This window comes from Chelonia mydas, chromosome 6, assembly GCF_015237465.2.
Source record: "Chelonia mydas isolate rCheMyd1 chromosome 6, rCheMyd1.pri.v2, whole genome shotgun sequence".
In the NCBI taxonomy this organism is placed as follows: Eukaryota; Metazoa; Chordata; order Testudines; family Cheloniidae; genus Chelonia; species Chelonia mydas.
Genome location: NC_051246.2, coordinates 45,555,493 through 45,582,836, shown reverse-complemented (window position 1 = coordinate 45,582,836; position 27,344 = coordinate 45,555,493). Strand labels below are relative to the sequence as shown.

General features: G+C 41.2%; 1 protein-coding gene across 2 annotated transcripts in view; it reads left to right on the top strand.

Moving 5' to 3' along the window:
• The first annotated feature begins 1,334 nt into the window (after nt 1-1,334).
• METTL15 (methyltransferase like 15) overlaps nt 1,335-27,344 on the top strand; it is a 199,291-nt gene continuing 173,281 nt past the window's right edge. Inside the window, exons 1-2 of one of the 2 annotated variants that reach the window (XM_037899927.2) lie at nt 1,335-1,716; nt 4,086-4,378. In XM_037899927.2, the coding sequence (XP_037755855.1) occupies nt 1,593-1,716; nt 4,086-4,378 (417 nt within the window). In that variant the 5' untranslated portion in view covers nt 1,335-1,592. The remainder of the gene's footprint in view (nt 1,717-4,085; nt 4,379-27,344) is intronic. The other variant, XM_037899926.2, reaches the window with a different exon arrangement.

Here is a 27,344-nt window from a genome sequence, read left to right as displayed (position 1 = left end):
GATTGGCCTGCGCTGTAATGACGTCTCTAGTGCGACCACGCCGAGTGCAAGCGGGACTCTTTTGATCCGAGCGGGGATCCATCCAGGCTAAGTTCAGCCCTGGAAGGTCAAGTGGTGGGGGCAGCGCTACTCTTCCTGCTAGGAAAAAGTGACCCGTGCCTAGGGGCTCTGTGCTTATTCAGCTTGTTCCTTTTGGGTGTTATCACGTGAGAAAGGGGAATATAATTCCGAGAAGCCCCCTTCAGGGTCCTGTTCTGCCTGGGGGAGGGAGACAGGTGGCCTACCGGGCGGGCTAGCAATCCATCGTGCACAAAGGGGTGAGTGGGAGAAGGTGCATTAAGCCCCTGGGTGGGGGTGCGCATACTCAAGGGGGCTGCATGTCACGTTATACTGTATTTGGATGAATAAATCACAAATAGTTGTATAGGTAGCTGAGCAAATTTTATAACAGAACTGGTGAATATTGTAGAAATCAACTACATTTCACTTTAAAGGCAAACGACTATTCGCAAACCATCTTTTGCACTATGCGTTTGTCTCTACATATTGCATACACAGGCTCACAGCAGGTAGCATGTCACACTCGTGTGAAAACAACTATGGATGCGTGATTACAGTGCTGCACCCTTGCTCGAGTGGGAACGTGTCTGCATGGGTGCAACAAGCCCCACTTCTAGCATCAAAATTCATTCAAGAAGAAGATTAGAACAGAGATTGGGAAACTAACAAATAGATTAGCATGCATGCCCACGAAGTATTGCTGGATTGGACTAAAACTTTACTCCGCCTAAAAACTTTACTCAGCCTAATGATTGAAGTCGTGACTGGCACTTCTGTAGTAGGCTGTGTACACAACTTGGTGGTGGTGGTTGTGTTTGTGTGTGAGTGAGTGAGAAGTTGGTATGTACCTGAGGTAGATTTATGTATATAGAATCGATGCATATGTTTCTATGCAGCTGAGAGGTAGGTGTAGGAGTAGCAGGGGTTGTGACACTAATGACAAGTAGGTGTCGGAGATAAAACCCCAAACAGTGCGAAACCCTGACCTGGGCAGGTCCTACATATCTGCCACTGGCAGATACTCGAGGTGTCTTTTAAAACGTTCGCAACGTTGCATAGCTTTTCATGCCAATAAAGTATTACTGTATTTAATTGCATATGACGGGATGGGGCGTGTGCATTTGTATGCGTGTGGGTTATGTACAGGAAGTGGTAGTATGCAACTGACAAGCATGTAAGTGGGTTTGTCTGCAGTTGGCAGGCGTGCTGATTGGTGTTGTTCAAGGGGAGCGTAGTGTTTATATACAGGGGGCAGGTGTTTGCATGTGGCTGTGCACAGAGAGGAGCCGGTGCGGAGATGGGAAAGGGGGCTACAGGCAGGATCGAATGTGGGGAGTTCACGGGGCTGGCTTGAGGCGAGTGCAATGTGGCTGTTGAGCGAGGGATACACCACGGTGGGGCCCCGGGCAGTTGGGGAGATCTGAACGGGTTCGGGGGGGGGCACTCCCCTCCGGGCGTTTACGTCTCCCTGGTCCCTCAGGGATCCTCTGCTCCCACATGAGACAGGTGGGGGCCGCCGTCGCGGCAGCAACATGCAGGCGGAACTGAAGGCACCGGTGCCTTGTTGTGAGGGGAGGGGAAGCCGGGCCGGCTCGGCTCGGCTTGGCTGTGCATTCATACCCCGGCAGCGAGAGAGGGGCGGCGGCGTGATCTGCAGTGAGTACTGGGCCCTTGTTCCGACTCCCACCGTCTCCCTGGCCTGCGGGGGGGAGAGGAGAAGCAGGCGGGGGCGGCCCGGCTGGAAGAGGGGGGTAAGGGGAGGCCGGCCGGCCGGCCCTCTACCGCTCTCGGGTTTAGAGACTTCGAAGCCTCGTTGTAGACGCACAGTAAAACCAGACGCCGCGGAGCCGTCCGTTGAAAACGAGTTAACGGTCCCTGTGGTGCTTTCGTCTCTCCCCCCTTTGGCTAGAGCGCTCGTCCCACCCGCTCCTGCCGCCCTCCACGCCCGGGGTGTGGGGTGTGTCGCAAGCCCAAGTGCTCGCTGAGGTTTTATCTCCTGTTCATTCACCCTTCTGCACCGGAGGCTGTACATCTTCTCTTCCCAAAGTCGCATTTCAACAAATGACAGCAACGTGTTCGCTTACAAACTCCCAGTACAAACAGCACATCGAAATGCTAATTGGCATGAATTTTAGAAGAAATGTGACTCTTGCTTTTTAAAACAAAAAGTTGCCTAAAATGAGAGTGCTGGGAAGTAACTTATCAATATATTTTTCTGGGGTATGAATTGTGTTTGAATATAATATATATGTATAACGTCTTACTGGGTTCATATGATTACATAAAGCAATTCTGGTTAAGGATGTAGACAATTAAATGATTATTAATGTTGGCTCTGATCTTGTAGTGATCTCTATGAGAGTGCCATAGTCTGTTTAGAGAGAGCTCACTGCAGGATCAGGGCCATAGTGTGAGGCATACTTCTGAATTAAATAAGGAGACAAGCACCTTTTCAACAATTTTATCTCCAATATTGTAAATTTTGCTTATTTGGCCTGCAGTTACAGGGTGGGATAAGCCAATTGATGGTAGCTATTCATAAGTATCTTATAGGTAATTTTATCCATCAGTAATTTAAACAGTTTCTGGAGAACAAGAAAATATCTGATTACAGAGAACTTGCCTAATTTGTTTATCTTTTAAAGTGTGGTGTGATTTAACAGGCGGGGCCTAGATTATAATGAAGGTAACTTTCTTAAAATGATTGTTCAGCATGTTCCCATTTTGAGGCAAACAATAGAGATGACTGAATGATGGGTAGACCTGAATAAATAGAATAGATTAAAAACTGGGTAGATAAATTGCATCATGGGATTAGACATTGTCTCCATTAATAATAGAAATACAGTATGGCATATTGTCAGATGGCCTTATGTCTGTGTTTTCTTTTTTGCCTGGTAAGAGAGCATATGAAATGTGGGACTGAAGGAGGTATTTGCTCAGAAAACAAATGTAAAATTCCTGTAAATAAAACCCGTCTTTTTACCTCTTTGCAGCTAAATGCCAATTCATTCTGTTATGAAAATAAAAGATTAGCCTAAAGTAGTGGTTCTCAACCTATTTACCATTGTGGGTGCATATGCAGCTCTCTATGTGTTATGTGGGCCGCAGCCACAAAATATACATACTACCTGTATGGCCCCAAGGATGTCATATGCTCTGATTGGCCTGCAAGCAGCCTGTGGGTTGAGAAGCACTGGCCTAAGGGATATAGCACTCCACTACTAAAATAAAGAAGATAGGTGTACTCTTACTAGTTTGTCATCTAGGTATGACTTTGTATAAAAGAAACGTATGCCATGTTCACAAACAGTATGAAACTGATGAAAATAGGTATTCCTGAGCAGACAAATGGTCTGACATTTCATTTCTCACCCAAAGTTTGAACAGTTGATGTTCTGAAGTATGAGATTTGATTACATGATGTTATCGTGCACTTCTACAAATGTTTTTATTGATCATAACATGATTCTGGCACTGTCTTAAATCCAACTACAGCGTTGGACTCTCATCATTTTCCTATTTTAACTGGTTACAGGGAACACTACAAAATTAATTGTGCTGTGGTGCGCTGATGTTGAAAGCATATTAACCATTACAAAGGAAGGCAATACTTTTTTGAAGTAATGAAGCCTAGTTGGCTTTACTTGTATACTTTGTACTCAGATCTGATCACGTATCATTTACCATATACTTTATTTTAATACTAGTATCCTCAATATGTCATGCCACAGTCAAAGTCATAGGCTAAAGAGGAAAGAAAAGTTTTATGGTAATACTTAAAGAGAAGCACTGTGGCTTGGAGCATCCATATTGGGTGGAGGGCCTTGGAGAAATCATGAAAGGAAACCACCATTGGAGATTATAATGACAACTGTGTATCTAAATTTCTGCCAATGTAGTGTTTCTCTGGGACTTTGTACCATGGGATGTATGACTGCTTTTTTGTACTTCTACGTCCTTCACCAACCTATTATTTAAAATACTTACTTTAAAATTATTTCCAATATTTATTGTTTTTCCAGGTTGGCCTAACTACAGTATGGTGCTGTTTCGGTATTTGTGCCAAGTCTACAAACGATTGCTTCTGTCCAGTTTAGAAACTAGCTCAGTAAATGTAGGTATTTGGGCTGGAAATATACATTCTTCAGCAGAAAGGCTGGAAGTGACTTATGAATATGGAATTAAAAAGCAAATGATGCATAACCGTGAAGTTCAAAAGCTACATCAAAGTGCAGATGATGAAGATTGTAGAAGACCACACATTCCAGTGATGGTAAAAGAAGTTGTTAATTGTTTATCACCCCAGCAGGGGCAGGTGAGTTAAATGATTTCTTACAGTCATATATAATGTTTTTCTCCAAATTTGGATTGTCACTCTGTATTGTCCTAAGAGAATTATATATTTGGTAGAGAAATAAAAAGCACACTCTGCAACTTGTGCTGCTAAGACCTCCACTGTATTAAATTGATTTGTGATTCAGATTAAGGTTTTATGTGTACCATCACAGGATTCTGTCGTCTTGTACCCTGGAAAATCAAATTTATAGTTATGTGTCAAAACTATATTAAATGTTTGTATGTTCCCCTGCTCCTATATCCAGTCCTGACAGTTGAGTTCTATTGGGTCACTTCTGCTCTACATTCCTAGAGTACCATAGGTAGCAGGGAATTCTCAGTTAATGAACTTCTGATGAAATAGCTGCTTCTTGTAGGCTTCAGGGCATAATGCAGGACATATGTCCAATTAGGTCATAAACTGAATCGTGTGTATATATAAGTGGTTCTCAACCAGGGGCCTGGGGGCTGCGAGCAGGTTTCCGGGGGTCCTGCAAGCAGGGCCAGCATCAGACTCGCTGGGGCCCTCGGCAGAAAGCTGAAGCCCTGAGCCCTACCACCAGGGACTGACACCAAAGCCTGAGCAGCTTAGCTTCACGGGGGGCCCCTGTGGCATGTGGTGCTGGGCAATTGCCCTGCTTGCTACCCTCTAATGTTGACCCTGTCTTTTTTATATGCAGAAAACGAGTTGTGCTACAGATGGGCCGTAGAGGTTTTTATAGCATGTTTTGGGGGGGGGAGGCTCAGAAAGAAAAAGGTTGAGAACCCTGTGTGTGTGTATATATATAATTATGGCAGGTCCTGGGATTCTTTTATTAGATTTTTTTTTTCCCTGGTGCTTATGAAACTCAGTGGGACTTGGGCTCCTAATTCCCTTAGGATCCTTTGAAAACAAATCCTGTGCGTGTCATTTGTGTGTTTTTAATGTGGTAGTGGCATTTAGCTGCAAAGTACCTAACTGCCAAAGCACTTAAAATAAATAGAATATTAGGACTCAATCCACCAAACAATTAAACATGATTAACATGTTTGGGTCTGAGATATCTTAAATATGGTATTGAATTGAAAGGATTCTATTTACAGTGTTGCATATTTACAATTCAGATGTGTTGATCTGTGAAATTTAGTTGTTTTTCTTTGGAACGTTGGCTTCCTATGAGTTTATTGTTCTTTTGTTATCTCTGGGAGGCTTTTTCTGGAAAGAAATTATGATATATGAGTGTTAAATGTTTTAAAACACTGGTTACTTACTGTAAATAGTCTGTTTTTACAATGGTTAAACAAGTGGCATCTTTCAAAATGACATAGAGCCCAAGAATGGAAAAATGATGCACAGAGTTTATAACATGTCCAGGAATCAAAAAGGTTTCCTATGGTCAGGTGAAATCCCTTATGAAGCCATGATTTGTGACCTTCTGAGGATTTTTGTGGTCTTGAAATTGATGGGTCACTTTTGGATGAATTGAGAAACCAAATATGAAAGAAGAGAGAGAATTTTTAAATTTTATTAGCATAACTTTCGCAATATGTGCATCACTAATTGCTTACTTTACACAGTTCAAGATATACAACGCATGCCAGTCAAATATACATTGATAGAGTTTATAAATAGGTCTTCTGGGTCACAATTAAGATTGCTGCCAAAATCTGAGTTAAATTTTTACATGTGAACTGATAACTGAGTATGTAAACTGTAACAGTGATACCTGTAAAATATCTGTTTTTAATAATAAACTAGTTTGCACAAGGGGTATATTACTTCAATAAATTTAAGTAATTTTTTGGACTAATTCATAGGTTCTAACTATTAATAGCAAGTATTTTTATAGGTAATTTGAGAGAGAAGGTACATTCCTTTGTATAAAAAGAGGACAATAAATCTCTCCTACCTGGCAAAATGCTTTGAGAATTTTTAATGATAGGTTATAAATGTAAGGTAGTTTATTATTATTTAATGTCAGCCATCAGAATGTTGGTGAATTTTCAGTTTAATGCATATTACATGGATGTTCAAATCTTGTACAACTGAGGGTCATGCTAACAGCTTTTGATGAATAAAAGGACAGGGTTTTCAATAATTGGAACAGATTGAACTTGTCCTCATCATGAACATGGAGGTGTAGCCAGTAGAGAATATAGGAATCCGTGTGAGTTGCTCCATCTGTCAGTTAAGATGGAACTTTGTATGCTTGCATTTTTCAGATTTCAACTTTGTATAGTCAAAATGAAGACATCAGGAGACCAAACTGCATTTTAGAACTTGGTGGGATATGTTTGGCCTGCAGGATTCACTTTGGCCACAGACTTGTTCAGGGGAGAGTACAAGTGATATGGTTTTGTGTGTGTGTTAGCATGTATATCAGTGGTGGGCAACCTGTGGCTCATGGGCCGCATGTGGCCTATCAGGATAAATCTGCTGGCTGGCCATGAGACAGCTTGTTTACATTGACTTTCCGCAGGCGTGGCCACGGTTCACAGTTCCCGGCCAATGGCAGCTGCAGGAAACAGCATGGGTCGCAGTTTCCCACAGCTCCCATTGACCAGGAACGGTGAACCGCAGCTACTGGGAGCTGCGGGTGGCCGTGCCTGCAGAAAGTCAATGTAAACAAACTGTCTCGCGGCCCGCCAGTGGATTACCCTGACAGGCTGCATGCAGCCTGTGGGCCACAGGTTGCCCACCACTGGTGTATATTATTTTTTACACACTCTCTCTGTGTTAAAAGAACGTAGTTAAAGTTGCAAAGTCCAGCATTTGAAAGTTAGGAAATGCTAGTTTCATGATTGCCTGTCCAGCCTTAATTCTGACCCCTTGTGTATCTCTGCTCTGTCCCGACTGAAGCGGGGATTGTATAATTAAAGACTGTATCATAATATTTCTTAAATTTTCAGTGGTTGACTTTGCACCCTAAACAACGTTCTTGTAAGATCGGTATTTGTGTCTGTGTGTGTGTCTGTCCGGGTCATTTTAGTCTTTTTTTTATTATTATTATTATTTATTTATTTATTTATTTATTTATTTATTTATTTTTAAAGAAAAAAGGTAAAACCAAATTCTTTGACTGTCAAGGGGATTTAGGCTTCTGTGTACCTAAGTCCCTTTTGAAAATAAGAAATAGGCTCCTGAATCAGTTAGGCATTGCCACACTGAACACACCCATGTCTAGATACCTTTAAAAATCTGGGCCTAAGTTTTTTGTGCAACCTGTTAGGCTGCCTGATTCAGTGGTCGTCGTCATCATCAAGGCAAATCCCAAGGGAACATAGCCTCCCTGCAGATTGAGCATCACTCAGATTGATCTCTAGCTAAATCCTTAAGACATCTGGCTGGATGTTCAGTCTGTCTGTCACTGGTGATCTGATAGTGCCACTGAGGTTTTTTTGGCCATAGAGTGGAATTCCTTGGTAAACATGCTCTACAATTCATTGGTTTTTAATCCTAATAATATGTCTGTACCAGGACAGCTGCTGAAACCAAACCAGTTCTGATAAGGTAGTTGCTAGTTTCAGCTATAAATATCATCATTGCTGATCTTGTCCTGCCACTTATTGTGGAGCAGCTGATGAAATGAAAACAATCCACTGCTCCTCAGCCTTCTTCAGCGCCCACATATCACCACTCTACTGTAAAGTTGGTATAATTGTGATTCTATAGATTCACAGATTTGAGGCAAGGTTGATGTCACAATGTCTCCACAGAGGCCACTAAATGGCTAGAAACATGAAGCAACTGCTGTTATACCAGTGTCCATGTATTTCGAACATCCTCCAGAACTGTTTATCGTGTTGCCCAGATGTTTGACAGTCACCATCTGTTTGCTATCTTGTCTAAAGAGGTTAATAATAAACTGGTTGTAATTTGGAGCTGGAGGCTGCTTAATGGTAATGGACAAAGATTTAGTCTGGGATTAACCAAATCGATGCATGCTGCTTCTTGCCCAACCAGACTAGCTGTCAGCTGCTGTGATTCACTATATTGTGCCAACAAGACAATTTTATCAGTGTATTGGAGACCTCAAAGTAGGATGGTGTTCAGCTCAGTGTGACCAGCGACTTCCTCTTTAAACTTATCCATCAACCAGTCAGTGCCGATATTGAACAATGATGGTGACAGGATGCAGCCTTGCCAAACTCCTGGGGAAACCAGAAACTGCTGTGTACCTACCGTTAGCTTAAACACACATGCTTCATTCTGTGATTTTGGAGATAACAGAAGTTTCTTATGTCTTAGAATGGTGCTGTTCCTCACCCAGGAAATGCCAGTGGATTTCTTTTTGGGGGAGGAGAAGGGAACTCCTTTTAAAAAAAACAAAACAAAAAAACACAAAAGGAACTAGAGTCATGTTTTTGTGTGGAATGACACAGCCAGATTAGTTGGGGGTATTGTACACCTAAATCTAGGCTTAACTGAAATTTCATTTTAGCTTTATGGTTCACTGTTGGAAGACATGATTGCAAAACACAAAGGAACTCATTCAGAAAGATTTATTGGGTTATCAAAGTGAACTGTTACTGCTGCTCAAGTAAGTTCAATAGAAGATCCACAAAATCCCATGTGCTTTATCTGGGATTCCATCATTGTTAACGGATCCAAGTGTAAACAGCTTTTTGTCACTTTTAAAAACCATAGCAGGTGTATCAAGTATTTGAAGCATTAAAGAATATCAGGTGTTTTAAAGCTTTCAGAGCCTGCAGTTTTAGTTCTTTGCAAATAAATAGGGTATAGTCAGTGACAGCGGGTCAGCTGGGTTACGCTAGTACAAGGGTCAACAATAAAATGTTAAGTTAAATTCAGAGTCTGTATCTCACTGAGATGAATGGTGGAACTTCACTCAGTGGTATAGTTTTGTCATCTTGGCTGTAGAATCAGGGCAGTGTTACATTGATTTACATTCTTATCTTCATAAGCAGAAAAGCTACAATCTCTGTGTGTGTGTTTAATATGTGTATGTAAAATATGCCAGAGTTCCTTAATATTTGGAACTTGTTTTTTCCCCACATAAGAGGATTTTTCTTATCCCTGCTTTGAACACAGTATGTAATGTGAAAGTTGATGTCAGCCTTTATTTCCTTCAGTATCTGGAAACCTAAGGAGTAGAGTAATATGTGGAAAATTGTATGGGGAGTGGATACTCCCATTCTAACTTTGGTCAGTCAGTAGGTCTTTAAGGTTATTTATAGTGCTTCCTAACAACATGCATGTTGACTCTTTTTTTCTCTGTGAATTTTCAGTCAAGTATTAAAAAAACAGATAAAAAGGAAGTTTCTGGGCATTTGGTGCTGATGAGAAAAAAAGAGAACTTCTGCACTAATGATATGTTTACCCCCGCCCAGTAAATGTTCTTGTTGGCTGTCTCCTACAAGGAATTGATCTGTCATATACTTAAGCAATAGTGTTTTCCAGTTACCTTCATAAGTCTCTCTTTATTGCTTTAGAGCCTGTTTCCATCAAGTCCCTATGGTAGTGCATTCTCTGAAGCACATAGTACAAATGAATCTCTATCCATCTAGTTCATTTTCTCTTCAATGAAAAGTCTGTTGCAGTAAATTCACAGAAAAGTAATTTCCTCCTTTTGAATTCATTATATTGACTAAACTGTATTTTACTTTTTTTTTCAGTCCACCACTGTTCTTTACACTTATTTGATAACTGTTGTCTGGACAACTTCAGTTTTCACAGTTCCCTTAATCTTGAAGGGTAATAAAAAAACAAGTGCAACTCCTCAGAGTGCATATCTGATTCATCCACAAGCAATTATTTTTCTTCCTAGCTTTCATCTTGATTTTTACTAGTTTCCCCCTTGTATCAATCATTTGCTTTAATTACTCTCTCTTGCATCACATAGATGCGCTGATATGAAAGGGAGTTTCACTATCACTGACTTTTAATATATTTACCAGAGGATGAAACTTTGAATTTTAAGTTATTCTCATATGGGATTTGTAGTAATGTTTCTGAGATATTGCATATCCATAAGAAATTAACATTTGGAGTGCTTCGGAACAGACATCATGTTTGATGTGTAATATCTAAACTCTGTTTAAGACAAGAGGAAATGTGTTATATCTGATCCAGGTGTGAATAAGAAATATAATAAATTACTGCCTGATGACATCTACATTTCCACTTTAAACACAATAGCATCCTGTTCTAGGGTAACATGTTTTAAAAAGAATGCTTTCTAGTCTATGCTAGGTAGGCAAACCGTTAGGGTTTTTTTTTTTAATGGTTTTGCGTAAAACTGTCGTGTCTGAATTGGAGGGCAGGGGGAACAGTCCTGCAGCTCTCTGATCCTTTGGTGTGTAGCCTGCTTAGTAGAAAAAAGGTTAAATCAGATGCTAGTTTTATCAAATGAGACAGTTTGTTTATACAAATAAACCCCATCTCGGAGCTTCCCTGACCTTGCTTCCCCTGTCCAGCTGGGACATTTTGCAGAGGGACGCTCTTTGGCTGTCCTCAGAGTTCTGCATGTCTGTTCCCCTCTACCTCCCATAGATGTGCAAAATACAGCAAGCAGCTATAACATGAGGCACAAATTTTTCAGAGGCATCTTGCACCTTTCCTTCAGTCTTCCAAATGCACACTTCACTGTTATTTTACAGCTGCTCAGAGTATAGTTGGTCAGTTCCTTTCTCATATCCAACTGTCCAGTAAGGATATGTCTACACAAGCTGTGGCAGAAAGTTCCAGAAGCTGGGTTGACAGACTGGCTCACAGGGCTCATGCTATGGTGCTAAATACAGCTGTATAGATAATGTTGTGGCTCCAACTGGAGCTTGCGCTCTGAAGCCTTCCCTAGGTTTTCAAGTCAAAGCCCGAATGTGTACACAACTGTGAATAGCATTGTAGCACGAACTTGAGTCTATCCACCCAGGCTCAGACTTGCTGCTGCTCACTGTGTGGACATACCTTTAAAGGTTTCATAAGCTTGGTCTCCTAGAATGACGGGAGGAATGTCTATAATGGTCTTCAGTTTTTCATTTAAAAAACTTATGAGTTCTAAAGATCCTGGTCCTTTCCAGACTACCCCAACTTAATATTGATGAACCTACCTCAGTGATCAACAGGACTTGCACCATTGTAAAGAAATACCCCTTTCATTGATGAACGCTAAGGTCTGGTGTTTGGGGAGGAAAATAATAGACATGAAATCCCCTTAATGGCTCCTAGACAATTTGGGATCTCCTACTTGCAAATCTGTCAGTAACCTGTGCATTACCCATCTTTATCCTCTGGGGCGGTAACACCCTCTTAATAACAGTGCTTGCCTCCAAAACAGTAACCCAATAGTCGATCTGTCAATGTCAAACTGGTTAGCTACTGGCTGATAGAAAGTGGGTGGTGAGCTTCTAGATGGCATTGATGGTCAAAGGGTTCTCTACACTGAGGGGAGCTCTAATGTTGATGTTTTGACACTGCAGCTCTGGGATGAGCTCTCTACCAATCTTCAGGAAAATTAGTCTTCCGCATCCTGAAGTTCTGCTGCTACTATTGGTCATCCCAGTTCTTCAGCAGTATCCTTTCCCACCAGACAGTGCTGGTTGGCTGAGCCCAGAAGCAGTGCTCCACCGAATGAAAATGTCATGCAGAAAAAAGTAATTTCTCAATTTCTCCCTCCCTCTCCAAGTATCTGCCCCGCATCATGGCGGTTATGCTGGTTGCTGCCTCCTGATTCTTCCAAAGCTGGCTGCTTGACATCTGGGCCATCCTGTTCATATTAATGGCTGCTAGGATTGCAACACTCAGCTGTGTTCATTCATGCTGCCCCATAACCGTTGGAAAATGGTGCTGTATTACTAGAAGCAGATGAAGTATGGGATACCATAAGAGGAAAATCTGAGTTTGTTAGTTTGATCCAAAGTCCCAGAATTCCAGTAAGTATCGCACAATGCCTCATGAGAAAAAATTCAGAATACATAGAGTCCAGTGGCAGAATATTGCACTATGGAATATCTGCCTAGAATGTTGTGTGGGGTTATTTTGAAAAAGCTTCAGAGCTGTGTGGATGCAGTGATTCACATGGGACTTAGGTAAAGATGGCATAAACAAGCAGCGTGGATGCAGTCTTTCAATATAAAAAGAAAAGGAGTACTTGTGGCACCTTAGAGACTAACCAATTTATTTGAGCATAAGCTTTCGTGAGCTACAGCTCACTTCATCGGATGCATTCAGTGGAAAATACAGTGGGGAAGATTTATATACACAGAGAACATAAAACAAGGGGTGTTACCATACACACTGTAACAAGAGTGATCACTTAAGGTGAGCTATCACCAGCAGGAGAGCGGGGCGGGGGGGGGGAACCTTTTGTAGTGATAATCAAGGTGGGCCATTTCCAGCAGTTGACAAGAACGTCTGAGGAACGGTGTGTGTGGGGGATAAACAAGGGGAAATAGTTTTACTTTGTGTAATGACCCATCCACTCCCAGTCTCTATTCAAGCCTAAGTTAATTGTATCCAGTTTGCAAATTAATTCCATTTCAGCAGTCTCTCGTTGGAGTCTGTTTCTGAAGTTTTTTTGTTGAAGAATTGCAACTTTTAGGTCTGTACTCGAGTGATTAAAGAGATTGAAGTGTTCTCCGACTGTTTTTTGAATGTTATAATTCTTGACGTCTGATTTGTGTCCATTTATTCTTTTACGTAGAGACTGTCCAGTTTGACCAATGTACATGGCAGAGGGGCATATATCACATTGGTAGATGTGCAGGTGAACGAGCCTCTGATAGTGTGGCTGATGTGATTAGGCCCTATGATGATGTCCCCTGAATAGATATGTGGACACAGTTGGCAACTGGCTTTGTTGCAAGGATAGGTTCCTGGGTTAGTGGTTCTGTTGTGTGGTGTGTGGTTGCTGGTGAGTATTTGCTTCAGGTTGGGGGGCTGTCTGTAAACAAGGACTGGCCTGTCTCCCAAGATTTGTGAGAGTGATGGGTCGTCCTTCAGGATAGGTTGTAGATCCTTGATGATGCGTTGGAGAGGTTTTAGTTGGGGGCTGAAGGTGATGGCTAGTGGCGTTCTGTTTATTTTTTTTGTTGGGCCTGTCCTGTAGTAAGTGACTTCTGGGTATTCTTCTGGCTCTGTCAATCTGTTTCTTCACTTCAGCAGGTGGGGATTGTAGTTGTGTTTATTCCCCCCCAATCCCCTGCACTGTTCCTCAGATGTTCTTGTCAACTGCTGGAAATGGCCCACCTTGATTATGCTCAGATAAATTTGTTAGTATCTAAGGTGCCACAAGTACTCCTTTTCTTTTTGTGAATACAGACTAACACGGCTGCTTCTCTGAAACTTGTCAGTTTAGATTAAGAATTTTTAGATTGGTCTAACTGTTGGCGAATTGAAAGGGACCAGTTAGAAGGAACCTGGATCCCTCTAGAGAGACTGCTCCAAGAGCAGTTGACAATGTGGTACCAGAAATGAGAGCGCCTTTAACTGCCCTGTAGAAAAGAGAAGACTTTTTTTTGCTCATATTTACGCGCACGCGCACACACACACACACACACACACACACACACTCTCTCTGTCTCTGTCTCTGTCTCTGTCTCTGTCTCTGTGGAGGTGAATCAGCTCCTGAAATGACTGGCTGATTCACAAGCAGGACAGCAACAAGTGTTTGAACAGCTGGCGTCACACCAGCAACAGTTGTTACGACTAATGGTGGAATTGCTACAGGCTGCTACCCTCAGGGTCCCGCCCCTCTGGGGAATGCATTTCCCCCAAACTTCAGGGAACCACTCTGACCCTGTTGCTTTCCAAGATGATGACAAATGATGACCTGGAGTCACTCTTGGTAATGTTCGAAAGTGTGGCCATGGCATCTTGATGACCCCCAGCCCAGTGGGCAGACAGCGTATTAAGGACTTGACAATGCAGTGGCCCAGGACTTTGAACAAGTTAAGGCTGCCATATTTTTACTGGCTAGATCTGGATGAAGAAATGTATCCTTATTGCTTCTGCGATGAGCACAATCCTCACCAAAGCATGGCCACAGGTGATTGCCCAAAGGCTTAAGGACTTCTGCTGGCATTGGTTAAAACCATAGTCTCAAATGGGTCCCCAGATAACAGAACTCATAGTTATGGAGCAGTTTGTGCAGATTCTTTCATCCTCAGGCTGAGACTGAGTCTGCAGACACCAAATGGTAAACCTAGGAGGCACCATCCACCTAACGGAGGACAATATGGTCACTCAAGCCATCTGGGGACTCTCTGTTGAAGAAGTAACTGCTCTATATACACTGGAGAAGGAAACAGACTGAGTATCCCAGGATGATGATAGCTCCTGTTGGGTAAACCCCAAGAGAACACATCCAGCTGACTGGTCAAAGGTCAGGATAGTTGACAGGTAACCCCCTCAGGTCTGTGGGTAAGACTTCACTGAGATAGCTGGCCCATGACTTTAAGTGCCCCACCAGCCTCATGCCTACATGGGAACATGGCCCAGTGAAACTCGGAAGGAAGAAGACCTGGCTGCTAGAAGACAAGGGACAAACTCAATAGTCTGTCGCTCTTGTGGACAACAGGAACGCAGGTTTCACAACTGCCCCTACATGGAGTATAATTTCAGGCAGGTCTGGACAGGAGTGAACAGGCCTGGGGAAATTCACAATTCCAGTATCAGAGTAGCAGCCGTGTTAGTCTGTATCCGCAAAAAGAAAAGGAGTACTTGTGGCACCTTAGAGACTAACAAATTTATTTGAGCATAAGCTTTCGTGAGCTACAGCTCCGATGAGGTGAGCTGTAGCTCACGAAAGCTTATGCTCAAATAAATTTGTTAGTCTCTAAGGTGCCACAAGTACTCCTTTTCTTTTTTACAATTCCAGTAGAAATGGTCAAAAGATGATGGCTCATAGACCTGGAGTGTGAGCAGACATTTGTCTGGGAGTGGATAGTTGGAATGGTGGGGAAGCTTTCAAAAGAGAGAAATTCTCTATTAAATGCATCTATGGGGATATTTTATAGTATCCCAGCAGGACATTAAAATTGACTGTTGATGGGAACCAAGGCTGGATTAAATTTTGTGTGTCCAGATCTCCCTTTCCCCATGATATTAGGCAGGGATTGGACATATTTCCCTGAACTCTTAAAGAAGCTTCCCTTAGTTCAAGAGTCCAGCGAAGACATGCTGGAAGAAGTGTTAGGGGTCCTGTTCCCTTTTAAGGACCCTGACCTACTTACCTCCCAGCCTAAAAACAAAAAGTCCTGGAGAGAAAAGTAGATAAGAAAGGGCAGAGAGAGAGAATCCTTTTCACAGACATAATGGAGACCATAGACTCTGTAATTGGTACAGGCAATACAGAAGATGCTAGAGAATGGCCTTCCACAGGCCCAAACAAAACGCCGTCTCTACAACTGGACCTGGAGAAACAAACAGACTTCTTGTATGTCCCTTTGGAGTAAAGAAATGACAAGTCTTTGAGCTGGGCCTTCAAACAAGTTGCAGTGATAGATGACGGAGAGGTGGATCCCCTGAGAGCATGGCAGTCCAGTCATTTTTCTATTAAGATGGACTTGTTATATTGCGTAAACCAGGACAAGCAGTCGCAAGAGATGCAGGCACAACTACTACTATCATCATGAGCTCCTACAACTATCACACACAACTCGATGTGCGGGACATCTTGGGAAGGAAAGGACATAATCTAGGATCCTGGCTTGATACTTTTGGCCAGGGGTCCTTAAAGAAGTTGAGAATTTCCGTGCATTGTGCCCCAAATGCCAATTAGTGGCCCTAAGAGAGTTCTGAAGGCTCCATTAATACCCCTTCCCTTGGTGGAGACCTCCTTTGAATGAATAGGTCTTACTGGCCCTCTAGAGAAGAGTGCCTCTGGACATCAGCATAGAATTGTTATCGTGGATTATGCCACCCAATACCTGGAAGCCACACCACTCTGGTCAACCAAAGCCAAGACTTTTGCTAATGAGCTGCTGCAGTCTGTGTGTGCATAGGGATTCCCAAAGAGATCCTGACAGATCAGGGAACAAATTTCACATCCTGGCTGATGAGAGAGAGGTTTGCAAGCTATTGAAAGTGAAAGCATTATGTGCATCCATGTGCCATTTGCAGACTGATGGTCTTGTGGAGAGAGTCAATCAAATACTTGAGAACGCTGAAGAAATTCATTACCTGGGACCCTTGACATTGAGAGCAACTATTCCCAGCTCTGCTCTTCATCATTAGGAAAGAACTGCAAGCTTCAACAGTTTTCACCATTCTAATTGCTATACAGGTGACAGCCAACTGGCATAGTAGATCTTGTACGGGAAACATGGGAAATCAGGCTCCGAGAGCTGAAAACAGTACAATATGTCTTAAAGTTATGTAAGAGACTGGAGTCTATGGAATCATATGCTAGAGGAAACCTCAAAGAAGCACAGGAATAACAGCATTCTTATAAAGGGGTGCGAATGAGTGTCTTCCAGCAGGGCAACAGAGTTCTACTACTCCTTCCAAACTCTGAATCAAAACTAATGGGCAAGACCCTTATGAGGTGGTAAAGAAGGAAGGAACCATGGACTATTTTTAATCAACCATCCGAGAAGAAAAATGAAGGAACCACAGATTTACCGTGTACATCTGCTGAAGCCCTGGAGAGCCAGGGAAAATCTCTTCATCCTGCCATATCCTGAGGAACTGGAACCCCAAATTAATGACTGCCTAAAAGAAAGCTCAGTGCCTGAGAGACCCTAAACCAGAAGCAAAAGGAACAGGCACTCCAACTGGTGGCTGCGTTTACAAAGGTATTCTCAGCTCACCTTGGGAAGATGTGCATGGCTCACTATCATATTAATATGGAACCTGGTAAAGATAATACAGGAAGGACCACTGACCAATCCCCAACAAATTGAGAGGGGCTGTTGAGAAAGAGCCCAGGACTGTGTTAGAATTCAGGGTAATAGAGGAATCCCCAGAGTGACTGGAGGAGTCCTATTGTGCTGGTTCTAAAACCGGATGGCTCACTGGGTTTCTGTATAGATTTCAGAAAAAAGAACAGTTTCAAAATTTGATGCCCACCCCATTCTGTAGGTGGACGAACTCTTAAACTGGTTGGAAGAAACCCCATACGTCATCACTCTGAATTTGACGAAGTGGTATTGGCAAATCTCTCTGACCCCAGGCTCTCAGGAGAAGATGTCTTTTTCTATGCCACTGGGCCAGTTTCATTTTAAGATGATGCCCTGCAGATTACACAGGTGGCAGCTGCAACTTTTCAATGTTAGATGGACAAATTACTTCAACAGCATAATCAACGTGTAGTAGCATACTTGGACAATGTAGTCATTTTTAGCAAGGATTGGGATTCCCATCTGGATGAAGTAGCCACTGTTCTCTGATCACTGAAAGAAGCTGGGTTAACAGCTAACCCTGCTAAATGTGAGATAGGAAAACAGGAAGCTGTGGAACACATAGTTAGCGGAGGGCAAATCCACCATTTGGTGGTTAAGGTTTATGCCTTACAGGCATACAAGACCGCCACCAAAAGACAAGTGAAGGCCTTCCTATGCCTAACCAGCTACTATCACTAGTTAATACCGCATTTGGAACCATAGCAGTCGCACTAACTGACCTAATTAAGGATACTATCCCAAGATGGGTTTTATGAACGTCCATCTGTGAAAGGGGCTTTCAAGAGCTCAAGGGCATATTCTGCTGTCACATAGTGTTGTATTGTCCAAACTTGGAGAAGGAATTTGTATTGCAAACAGCTGCATCCAAGGTAGGGCTGGGGGCAGTCCTTTCCCTAAAGGTAGATGGAGAAGAACCACCAGACAGTTTACATCAGCTAGAAACGCCTTCCTCACAAGAGAGTATGATCAATGATAGAGAAGGAATGCTTGGTTGTCAGGTAAGGGATAGTACCTACAGTACTACCTCCTACGGAATTAATTCACATTAGTTACGGTTAAACCACCTTGTGCTGGCTGACTATAATGAAAGAGATGAACCCAAGAATCATGAGATGCTACCTATCATTACAACCATGTGCCTTCCAGATAGAACACTGGGCAGGATGTTTGCATTAGGATGCTCATTTTCTGTCATGAGAAGTAGCCTTCACTAGCCAAGGCCAGGTCAGGGAGAATATGCAAGCAGCTTTCACTATGCAGGCCACTGTGTGGAAGGGACTCCCGCCTGGGAGTGTGCTAGCCACTTGCCCACACTAGTGGGACCAGTGACAGCTTCCAGTGAGCCTGGTGCCCGCCCCAGTGGGCGGGGCTGAAGGCAGTACAGCCACACTGGAGGAGCTGCCAGCACAAGGCACTGGCTCCTGGGAGTGGTGGCCTGACATGCTGCTGCTTTTGTTGCTGTGGTTCCTGGTAGAGCCCTGTAGCTTTGCAGATACAGATTTATATCCCCCGGGAGCCGCACAGGGCTCTACAGATAAACTCAATTTAGGGTAGAATTTATGGACTGGCTAATTGTAGGCGAATTGAAGGGACCCAGTTAGGAGAAAGCTGGGACCTCTAGAAAGACTGTCCGAGGTGTATTAGTCAGGTTTCAGCTCACAGATATGTGGGGAAAAGGGTGAAATGATTTTGTAGAATGGTTTTTGCCTTTTGTTACCGAAAATTGACTGAATTTAATCTCATCAAATTAAAAAAAAAAACACTCTTAAACACATGTGGCTAAGATCAACTGAAGATACTTTTAGCCCAGAGGAAGAATTATTTTGGAAAGTTATGAGCATTCGAAAATAGAGTGTCAAAGTGGAAGCTGTTAGTGGTCTAGAGTGAGAAGTCCCTCAGATATAAAATTATGGGTATATTGAACTGTAGTGACAGCCATTTTCAATACATATGTTGATTTGAGACCACTGTGAAATTTACATCCCGTGCTTCCTCTTCCAGGTTTGAGGCATGTGGGACAACTCCAGGGAGTTACAAAATATTTGGATTCTGGGTTTGTGACGGGCAAGACTCTTCTTCAAGGAGCAAAGAGAGGGTTCCACCTCCATGTTTTCTTTTGTGTGGGACTCCAAGAACCTGCTTGCTACTGAAGAGGGAAGCTTGAAAGGGTATAAGGAGGAAGATCAGGCTGGTAGCTGCAGCTTCACAGGGAAGCATCTTCCAGTTACAGTTTCTGGCCATATGATATGCCAGCAAGGACCTCTAATTCTCATCTGCAGCATGGCTCTCAGCAGGCAGGCATGGCTCCTCTCTTTGACGACAACAACATGGCAGCTCTCACTAGCTTCCCTCCATGTTTCTCTATTGTATAAGAGGAAGGGAGCCTGCAGCGGTTACTGCTGGAGAATAACAAGGGAACTTGGTCTGTCTACTGAGAGCCACACCGGATTTTATTTCACTGTAATACTAAATTAGCTTGCTGCTATCACTCCATCATATAACAAATGGTAGTGCTTCAGGAGCCTATTTAAGGCACTGTGTTATAATAAAGCAAGATAAAATGCTTTTGGGTGACTCAGCTTGTAATAGTGCTGTCTATACTCCTCTCTCTCTCTCTCTGCACCTCTTGGGTAAAACTAATAAAATTCACCAGAAAGTAATCTAAGCCCTTCAAATTTTAACTTGAGTGAGACTGTGATCCCAGAAAGGATGATAATTAATATATGTAGCTACTCATTTCCTCCCCTTCTAAAACTGTGTACCTTATTTAGTCAGCCTTTTGGCTAAGGTTGCTTATTAAATATTTGAGTTCTAGTTTGCAAACAGTAATTCAGTCATCCTCCTTTCCCCCAACATACAAAATAGTATCAGGGTTCTAGGTTCATAGCAGGAGTGCAAGCGATAGCCACACTCTTCACACTTCTATTTCAGAGAATTCCACATTGTTTAGAGTTACACCTATCTCACCACTGCTCATGCATAAAGAGGTTTTTGTCATATGATGGTGCTAGTGGGAAAACTAACAGGATTGTTATCAGCTTCTTACATCATCTATGAAGGGATAAACCCCAATGTTCATGTCCTTGTAGAACTGGTCCTGTGCTGCTGGTAACTGGGTTACCTCCCCCATATTTTTATGTCTTTTATTTTTATCTTAGGTTCTTATGATACTTGCATCATAGCATCTGATAACCGCACAGTCTTAATGTATTTATACTTGCAGTGCCCCTGTGAGGTAGGATAGTATTGTTCCCTGTTTTACAGATGGGGAAACTGGGGCACAGAGAGACTTAAATGTCCAGGGTCACACAGGAAATCTGGTGGAGTAAAGAATTGAATCTGGGTCTCTTGAGTCCTAGGCTAGTGCTCTAACCAATGAACCATCCTTTCTATCGTGCCCAACCCCCCGTCTTTCCAAAAAGAATGAACTTAAAGCCCTATGTATGGGTACTTTATTAAGTGACAATTGCATCTTCCCCCCCCCACCCCAAGATATTTGCTCCCTGTTCATCTGAGTTTTTACGACTATTGGAACGTAAATGGAATTTTACTTGAAAGTTGTTAAGGGGCTTAGAATTAGTATTAGCATCTTACAAATTGGGAAAAAAATAGTTCCCTGCTTTTATGTTCCAGCCTATGTGTCCTTATGCCACTTTCTTAACTCCTTTTTAATAAAAGTATGGCCTCTGGGTCCATTTTGTTGCAAGCATCTGCTAATCTAAATATAGATACATTTAGTTATCTTTATAGTGCTAAACTATATTTGGTTACTAATTTGTAATGGTATGTACAAAGTCCATCCATTTTGCTATTGTAGTTTCAGTATAAAGATTGGCACTGTGTTGCATATTCTTAATTTTGTATTGGGGTTTAAAATACAGTACAATCTGTCCCACAGTTAATAAAGCAATTATTTAAGAATTGTGTGAACCTGAGAAATACTCAAGGCAATTCCGACAGAAGCATAATTATTATATGGAAGTAAAGCTGCCTCATGAAGGACTTGTGCTTTCCAACTCCGTTGGGTGGTGAGTAACTCTTCTAACATTTACAGGATTTCTATTTTTTACGATGGAGTGACTAATACTTGAGACTCCATTTCAGTGGTAATTTTGCCTGAGTCAGGAGTACATAATTCCATTCCTAATGTGTACTTCTATCTCTTAAAATAAGATAATATATATACATTTTAATTGTCATTGCTCAGAATTTACGATATTTCTGTTTTGGAACAGCAAGTTCAAAGAAAAACAGTTGATAGTTGTAAAAAAGCACCTTGTCATAATTAGTTTTGTGCAGTAATCCATTGAAGTTGACAGACATATTTCCATTATCGTGTCCAAGATGCTTTTTAGGTATCCACCTGGACTTCTGTGCTGTAAGAGTGGAATAACCTGCAAAGGAGATTGAATACCTCCAACAATGGGCAGATTCCACAAAGGGAGGCTAAATAGGGAGCTAATGGGGTTTCGATAGAAATCTACCAATACCAGCCAGAAGTGATACAAGGGGATAAACTTAGATAAGAGGTCTTTTATATTTATAAATTATCTGATTCTCTTTTTGAATCAAAACTTCAAAACATCCAAACTTGTGTGCCTAAAATTAGATAGCATAATCTAAGTACATAACCTGAATTTCAGAGTTTCTAAGCTCCTACTCCTTCAGTTGACTTTAGTGGCATTTGTGGGTGCTCAGCGTCTCAGAAAAAGGCCACTTGTTTCAAGGTCTAAATGTGGGTTTAGTTGCTGGACTTTATGTACCCATGATTGATAATATTGGCTAAGGTTCCTAGTTTGTAAAGCAGTATCATCTAGAAAAGAGCTGCCAATTGTATACCTAGAAATCAAGAATGCCCATGATTTATATCAAATGTATATTATCCTTTTGGTTGGCTGTCCCTAAATATTAAATAACAATTTATGCTTCGTTTTAAATTCATCCTCAGTAAAATTTCCACTAAATTTTAATTATACACATTTTTTGTTACAATTAAGGAAAGAAAGAAAGAATAGATTTTTCCCTGAGATAGAGTTGATTTCCTCAAATATGATTTTACAAAATCGGGTGGCTAATTGAAGTCATTTAGAGATTGGAATTTTAACAAAATTAGTTTCATTTTGGAAATTTTAATAATGACCTGCTTGAATCATACTGTGGAAATATAAACTTTATGGAATTAGATTTAACAGCTTTGAGAAAAATATTACTAAACTGAGTAAAATTTATTGGCTGAATTTAATACATAGAAAATGAGATCTAATAGAACCCTACAAAGGAAGGTAGATGCTGTTCACTTTCGTTTCTTTCTCTTCTTCAACTAGCTCTGCTATTGAAACTCAACTCTTTTTTTTTTTTTACGCCTTTTTTTTTTTTCTTCACGCTTGTTGGTCTCTTTCTTTTGTTTTACTTTTTCTCTGAGGTACATTTTTTTTGTATCTTTTTTTTTTTTTTTTTGGCTACCTTGAATTGACCTTTCTTTTTTTGGCAGTTAGTTCAGTTGAAGAAGCTGACTAGCGTTTGGAGGGCATATTTTATACTCTGTAGGAAGTAGCACATGATAACCAGTAGAGCATCTGATTCACAATCTACCTTGCTACCCTCAAGGGTCAGAATACATTAAGAGTTAATGGAGCTTTGCCAGTTTTGCATGAAGTCTAAGATTTACGAGTGAGAATTCTTCAAAGAATAATAAATAAAAGCTAAGTAATTTCAGGTTGGGCTATATATGTTGGTTTGACCCAGAATATTGCCCATCTGTCAGGTAGTGCAAACCAATGAGAAACTATTATGCCAATGTTCAGCTCTCTATCTTGGCTATCACTCCAATTTCAGGTACACTTCAAGGTCCTAGTCCAGTGATACTCAATTACCCGCAGGTTGATTTTGAGAATTTTATGACATGAAGCGGGCTATTTGTGCAGAAAGCTTAGCAGAAAAAAAGCCTTCAGCTGCCAGTAAATAAAGACCTTTATTGCAACATAAGTATTAGTTTTTCTGTCTTTTAACAAAGTTTATAAATCAACATTATTACCTGTGTTTGTGACAATCTCTAATGGGAGAGATGACATTGACTATCTCTGGCAAGCTTTGTGAAGCGTGGTTTATAGGAGATCAGGGCAAGGTGCATGCACTAGTGAAGATGTTCATCTGTCAGGTGATTGCAGTATTGGTTTTTTAAAATGTTCATGGTAGAAAGCCCGGATTCACAGAGGTATGTTGATCCGAACATCGTGAAAGATAGATGGCTAGATTCTGTCTATTCTGTAACTGGTTAGCATATTAAGTCCAAAAGTCACAAAGTGCCACTTCTCTGAATTTTGCCTTCAAGACATCTGAGTTCTGGAGCCTTACAATTTCAAATTGAAAGGCACCTTCATCAAATGAATCAAGAATGTTCTTTGCTTCAAACAGGCAATGTCCGTCGGCAGAGAAAGCAAGTGGATCGCGAACAAGGAAAAGCAAATCCTCGTAAAAGAGCTTTTAAAAAGATGATGTTGCAAGCTAGAAATTGAGCACATGTAGTTTGCTAATCGCATCACCATTGCTTTTTTCAAGTCCCAAGACAACTTACCGCACAGGACAGTTTGGTGAATGATGCAGTGAAGTGTATTAATGAAGGGCGTATCGCTGCCAAACGGGAAGCAAAGTCCTTCTCTTTACCTGTCATGGAGGGACCTCGGTCTGTAACAAGCAAGTTTACTTTCTGCAGACCTAAACTTTTTTTTTTTTTCTTCAAAAAAGCCTTTTAGCTTTTCAAAAATGATATATCCTGTCTGTGTAGATTTCTAATGATATTAATTGTAAAATTTTCAAGGAAGAATTTTTGTAATAATAAAATCTAACAAACAGTCATAGCTGGGCAGTGTCCCTTAAATCACTGGATTCGTCCACTGCAAGAGACATGTATTTAGTGGTGCGTTTTTTGTTTGTTTGTTTTTTAGTTGGAAAGCAGTGCTGACAAACAATCCTTGTAAATTACCTCCAATCTTCTCACTGCCATGGGATCAGACAAGGGAACTTGCTTCACATGGTTCACAATGTCATCTTTGGTTTTTATTTCTGGCAAAAAACTCCTCCAGCATTTCCAAAATCCACTCCTTCACAAGCTCGGCATCCAGAAAAAGCTTTTTCATTTTAGCTACTACCAACATTATCCAAAGAGAAGCAGCTGTTGCTTTTTCCTGTATGGTCACTGATGTTGTGAGAATGACATTGAAGTGTGATATGAAGACTTCAGATTTTCAATTTTGTCACAACTTGTAATGCTCCCAGAAGAAGAAGTGCATGCATCCGATGAAGTGAGCTGTAGCTCACTAAAGCTTATGCTCAAATAAATTTGTTAGTCTCTAAGGTGCCACAAGTACTCCTGTTCTTTTTGCGGATACAGACTAACACAGCTGCTACTCTGAAACCTGCCAGAAGGATAGGTCACTTTGAAGTTTACTATGCTTTGATTCAAAGTGGTGCCTCATGTTGACGACCTTACAGACAAAGTGGTTTGGCATGTTAAACACAGAGGTTTTGCATGTAAATGAGGTGGCATAATAATAAGAAAATCCACTGTCCAGTTTGGGTTAAAAGCTCTTCGTTTGTTGTTGACTTTCTGATGTTTACTCCCACTCAGATTCATTTTTGGCTCCATTACTAATGAAAAATGGGCAGTGTCGTAGCTCAATCACAGCCGATGCTATCACAAGAACTTAAGATCCAGTAAGCAGTGTTTAATTTTGTACCAGGGCTGAGCCCCAGCACCTCTAGCCTTGATAGTTCATAGCCCTGGCACCTCTGGGCTCCCAGCCAGCAGCTGCTGCTTTCCAGCTGCCTAGCTCTGAAGACAGCGCCGCCGCCAGCAGCAGCGCAGAAGTAAGGGTGACAATCGACCCAGCACCTCTTTCATTACAAATTCAGCACTGCCAGTAAGTTATTTACTAAGGAAGTCATAGGCATTAAATGATAGGCAGCACATCACAGTTTGTATAATTATAAACCTCATTTTAAGGCGACCTGGTGGATCACACAGGAAGCCTTGGCAGGCCACCTATTGAATATCTCCATCCTAGTCCTTATGTTTGAATACTAAATGGGATAGGACTGAGCAGTTTCAGAGACTACCTCTCCCTTTGTTTTTTTATGGTAGTTTCTCTTTATAGAATCACAAAAGCTAATCAGCCTGTTTTAACTTGAAGGGGCCGGAAGCAGGCAGACCTTTTCAGTAGTGGGTTGTCTGTTGTGCAGTTTACTAGAACAGTGGTTAGACTGTGCTTTAGTTTGCAACATTCTGATTTTGGTGCTACGCTTATAATTCAACAGGAGTTTCATCAACAGCCAAGCCAGTGTCGTGGTTCTGGCAACCTGCAACTGGAATAAACGACTGAGAAGCTGTTTTGTTAGTTGGAAGCTTCAAAATCTGTGGGAGAAGAGAGTTTCTGATGTATTAAAGATGTAATTTTTAATTTATGTCCTTGCCCACAGATACCACAGCGATAGATGCCTTTAGAAATTAGTAGACTAACAAAAGACATCAAACTTATTTCTCTTCTTTCTGAAGATGTTAATAAATTCTTCATCAGCCTAATTCACTTGGCAGAAGTTTTTTGTTATTTTAGTAAATTCAATTGTACTACTCTAGTATATCACGGCTTTTTCTTTTATTCTAAGGCCTGGTCTACACTTAAAAGTTTTGTCAGCATAGCTATGTTGGTCAGGGATGTAACTTTTTTTTTTTTTTTTTTTTTTTTAAAACTACTTCTGACTGACATAGCTATGTGAGTAAAAGCCCGAGTCTTTTTGGCTGGTATAGCTTATTTTGTTTGGAGAACTGGTATCAGCTGTATTGGCAAAAGAGTATAAGTTTTGTGTCTCCACTAGGGGGAGTTCTATACCTCTGTGGGTGTAGCTATTACCCGAAAACCCTTTCTAATGTAGGCAAAGTCTAGCAGTCTGCGAAGCCAAGATAAAAAAGACATTCAGGCTTACAGAAGTAGGAAAATAAAAAATGAAACACCTTAATCTTGATGGTTAAATACAGGAAAAGTTAATGTGCTTCATAAGAGAATTGACTAGATTGCCCATTTCAAAAGAAATAGCTCTTTCCAGAGTGGTTGTGGTTGGGTTATGCTCGTACAAGGTCATCTTGGACAGTAACAAATATAAGTAAATGTGTTCTTCTTTTTTTCCTTTGTAGTAAGGAATAGAAATGGTTAATGCAAATTTAACTCAATATCTGTGTGTCTTTGGGGCCTGATCTGAAGCCCTAACTCTTACAAAATAGGTTTTTTTTTGAGTAGGACCAGTGACTTCAAGGACAGTTTGTGAGTAAAGATTTGCAGGGTCTGGCCCTTCATTTGCAAAGTATTGTGAAAAGGCAATAGTAACTATTTGCAGGTGGAGTTTTAAAAGGGTAGCTGAACGATCTTGTTGAATAACTGAAGGGACCACTACTAGAAAATCAACTTTTTGGTTGTACTTCTGTCAATAAAAAATAACAGATTATGGTAAAGATAATTCTTCTCTTTTGTGTTTATTTTCAATTGAAGTACAAAGTTTTTACATTTTATCTTACAAACAGAAGTCTAAATTAGACCAGCTATGCGGTTTTTTACACCGTGTCTGTGTGTATATGTGTATAGAATAGTGTGTGTGTGTGTCTAATGACCTTAAAATGACAAATGTTCAAGTGTTCTATTTTTTGTTAACATATTAGAAAATATTTGCCATTCATTTGTGTTCCTGATATCAATTTTTGGCTCTTTGCAATTAGTGATACTTTCTGTGCAATTGAAAAAAACTCTAAAAATAGTCATCTCACAAAATCTGTGACTCGAGTTCTTTCTCATGTGCTACTGATACATAGTTTTAGTTTCTGCTGCTAGTTTATTTTTAATGTTAATTATTTTAACATACATAGAGAACGTAGAATCATAGAAATGTAGGGCTGGAAGGGACCTTGAGAGGTCATATAGTGCAACTCCATGCACTGAGGCAGGACCAAGAACACTAAATCATCTCTGACAGGTGTCTGTTGCCAGCAGTTCTCAAACTGTGGGTTGGGACCCCAGAGTGGGTCATGACCCTGTTTTAATGGTGTTGCCAGGGCTGTC